Genomic DNA, 3480 nt, shown 5'->3' with positions numbered 1-3480 from the left:
GAGGTACAAGCTCATGTTGGATGCACAAAAGGAGAAGATGAATTGGGACCGGAACAGGGCGGGAAGAAGCTGAAAATTGAGAGGGAGAAGATCGAGTTAAAGAAGTAAGAGGCGGCGATCAAATGGGAGCTCGAGAAGACCAAGACATTTGGAGAGATTGAGCTTGAGAAGGAGAGGTTGCGACAAGGTTTGCTCGGCTCCGGTAAGGGAGGGGCGATGACGGTGACGCACCTTCAGCTCGCTCTAATGCTTGTAGTCGTCGCTAGGTGGTCAATTGATCCGGTTGTAATTTATTACCGCTAGTGTTCTCTGTACTGCTAGATTGAAATTTTCTATAAAAAAGGCCTATGTTTATATATAGTCCATTTAATAATCCGCCCCCAAATTTGGTTTCCCTCACTTTCTGTTCGATTTGTCGTGCATGCTTGCCTAATTCCATCCCACTCTTCCACAGTTCCCTGATGCTACCGGTCAAGAGGGTTTGGGGGTGTGGACCTAACATTTCGTCCGGCCGATCTCCACGTCAAAGTCGTCGCTTCCGTTCCGTTCTTCTTCCACTCCACTCCACATCACTGATCGAGATCGTACTCAATGCTCTAGTACTAGTAAACTCCAAGAGCACACTGCCACACGCAAGAATCGAAGCTCTCCTCGATGCCAATGCCCGGGTCTTCCTCGGTGAGGCTCGCCCACCTCCTGGTGCCCACCTTGTGCTGCGCCATCCTCCTCTGCGCCGACGCGTCGGTGCACGACTATGCCGGAGAGAGGTTCGCCGGCCTCGGCAACGCCTTCGTCCTCAATGGCGGCAGCGAGGGCGTCTACGCCTCCCCCGCCGCGGACTCCTTCATCCGGTATATATGAACTTCTGATTTCTGAGCACCGGCGGCCAGAGATTGTTGCTTGTCTCGGTTGATTTCGTCATCGCCGTTGTTTTTGTTTGCGTTTCTTGTTTGGGGAGTGACGCGCGTGCGTGTGTGGCGTTTGTCGGTGCAGATTCCAGAAGGTCGCGTTCAAGAGGACGCCGGAGTCCGCTGCCGCGGCCGAGAAGGACGGCAACCGCACGGTCACAATCACGGCGGTCGTCTTCGAGGCCGCGGACCGCGGCGCGGTCGGGGGCTCTGACGTCGTCGCCGCCGGCGCTCGCGCGCTCTGCTGCACGCCGGACATGGCGAAGCGCGGCGCGTGCACCGAGGGGTCGCTCGTGTACCGCGCGCCCAACAGCGCCGTCGCCGCGGGCTGGCCCAAGGTGCTCGCCGCCTCCTTCCTGCCGGGCGCCCTCGAGGCCGTCTTCCCTGACGAGACCGTCGCCGTCGCGCGCACCGGCATGTACAGCCTCCGCTTCGTCCACTGCGACGCGTCCCTCGACGTGGCTGCGGAGGGCAAGACCATATGGAAGAACAGCCGCGGCTACGGCTACCTCCCCGGCCGGATGGCCCCCCTCCTGGCGTTCTACGGAGTCATGTCGCTGGCGTTCGTCGCCCTCGCCGCGTTCTGGTTCCTGCGGTACGCCCGGTTCTGGCGGGAGGTGGTGCCGCTCCAGAATTTCGTCACGGTCGTCATCGCGCTCGGGATGGTGGAGGTGACCACGTGGTACTTGGACCTCGCCGAGTTCAGCGAGTCCGGAGTCCGGCCGGCGGGGACGACCTTCTGGGCGGCCACGTCCGGGGCGGTGCGCCGCACGGTGTCGCGTGTGCTGGTGCTCCTCGTCGCCAAGGGGTACGGCGTGGTGCGGCCCACTCTGGGAGGGGGCGCCAGCGCCGGGGCCAGGGTGGCCGGGCTCGGCGCGGCGTTCTTCGCGGCGTCCGAGGCCCTCGAGGTCAGCGAGCACGTCGGGGCCGTGAGCGACCACGACCACGCGCCGACGAGGAGGCTCTTCCTCGTGCTCACCGTCGCCGCCCTCGACGCGGTGTTCATCTGCTGGATATTCAGCGCGCTGTCGCGAACCATCAGCAAGCTCAAGGCGAGACGGATGGCGGCGAAGGTGGAGACGTACCGGAGGCTGGCAACCTCGCTGACGATCGCCGTGGCGGTGTCCCTGGGCTGGATCGCGTTCGAGGTCCACTTCAAGTCGACGGACGGGTACCAGAGCGAGCGGTGGCGCGTGGCGTGGGTGATCCCGGCGGTGTGGCAGCTCATCTCCTTCGCGCTCCTCTGCGCCGTGTGCCTCGTGTGGGCGCCATCCCACGATTCAGCGAGGTAAACGCTCCCATTCCTCCCCCATGGCCTGCTCATGGCTCCAGCTCATTAGCTGACCGAGATTCGAGATACACGGAGAAACTAGCTACTTACGATCTTTTATGCGTGTTACTCCTGTGTTTTGGGCAGGCTCGCTTGCTCGGACGAGGGCGGCGACGGCGGCGACGGCGACGACGGCGACGACGTGGAGGACGGCGCGCGGCCGCTGATGCTCAGGACTGGGCCGCTCTCGTACGTGGAGAACTGGGCGTGCTACGTGACTCAGGACGCCAAGATCATCCTCAGGACGGACTCCGGCGTGTATGCCAAAGCCGGCGAAGAGGACAAGCGAGTCTAATTAAGCTCGTGGGTTGCGATCTCGTGTGCCGTATGACTCACGTCACTAAGAACGTAGTGTAAAAAAACGTTATATATTATGGGACGAAGAGAGTACACGTAGAGCACAGATGTTAGTATAACATGCTAATGTAGAGACCTATCCGTGTCGTTGGTTTTGTTACGCTACGAAGTGGTAAAGAACTACTCCCTCCATCCCATAACGCAAGACTTTTTTTGACACTAGTGTGGGCAGTTTAAAAAACGACAACATGGCAAAAATAGAACATATTAAGCTCACCGTTGTAGTTGTATAAATTTGTCGCGATTCTACGTGTACTGGCCAAGTAGACAGTTTTTTCATGATAATACTCTCATTTATAGTATATCTTAAAAAGCATAGTACCAGCCACATAGACATCGCCCTGGAAGAACTGAAAAAGATAAAACGTCAAGCTTTGCACAAAGAAACACCAACCAATAAGAAAATTACAATCAAAACTGAATAATCCCCTGAGCTTGACACCAACACCTCTCCCCTGCCGCCGACACCATCATAGCAGCCACCAAAGGGGAAAATGATGAATCACCTCCTCATCGAGCTCAACGCGCGTCCATCGCTGATATGCGGCTTTGTGGACCTCCAAGTTGTCTCACCAAAGACGAATCCAGTGTCTTTGAACGAATCAGACCAGGACAACACCCCGGACATGTCGTCAAACTCCAGATCTGATAACCCCACCCCCACATGACTAAGACATAAGAGGAGGAAACCATGCATGCCAGCCACGAACCACGAACCAAACATACGATCTACATGTCTTTCACATGCCGCCGATGCGAACCACAATCCGCATCCGCTTATGGACAACCTCTCAAGCTCCGTGTCTGTGTTGGAGCAAACACCTTCGCAAGGACAGAGCTCAAGGACAAATCCACCACGAGGATGCCGCCGTCACACCATCTAGA

The 3480-nt window shown here is 57.7% G+C and overlaps 1 protein-coding gene across 1 annotated transcript; it reads left to right on the top strand.

Annotated features, from left to right (window-relative positions):
- Nucleotides 1-538: 538 nt before the first annotated feature.
- On the top strand, nucleotides 539-2695 carry LOC123052103 (uncharacterized). The gene is made up of 3 exons (XM_044475190.1): nucleotides 539-851; nucleotides 994-2196; nucleotides 2326-2695. The coding sequence occupies exons 1-3, from the start codon at nucleotides 655-657 to the stop codon at nucleotides 2531-2533; spliced, it is 1608 nt and encodes a 535-aa protein (XP_044331125.1). The 5' UTR covers nucleotides 539-654; the 3' UTR covers nucleotides 2534-2695.
- The last annotated feature ends 785 nt before the right edge of the window (nucleotides 2696-3480 follow it).

The sequence above is a fragment of the Triticum aestivum genome, chromosome 2D, assembly GCF_018294505.1.
Source record: "Triticum aestivum cultivar Chinese Spring chromosome 2D, IWGSC CS RefSeq v2.1, whole genome shotgun sequence".
NCBI classification, from domain to species: domain Eukaryota; kingdom Viridiplantae; phylum Streptophyta; class Magnoliopsida; order Poales; family Poaceae; genus Triticum; species Triticum aestivum.
This window is presented reverse-complemented; position numbering and strand designations above follow the sequence as displayed.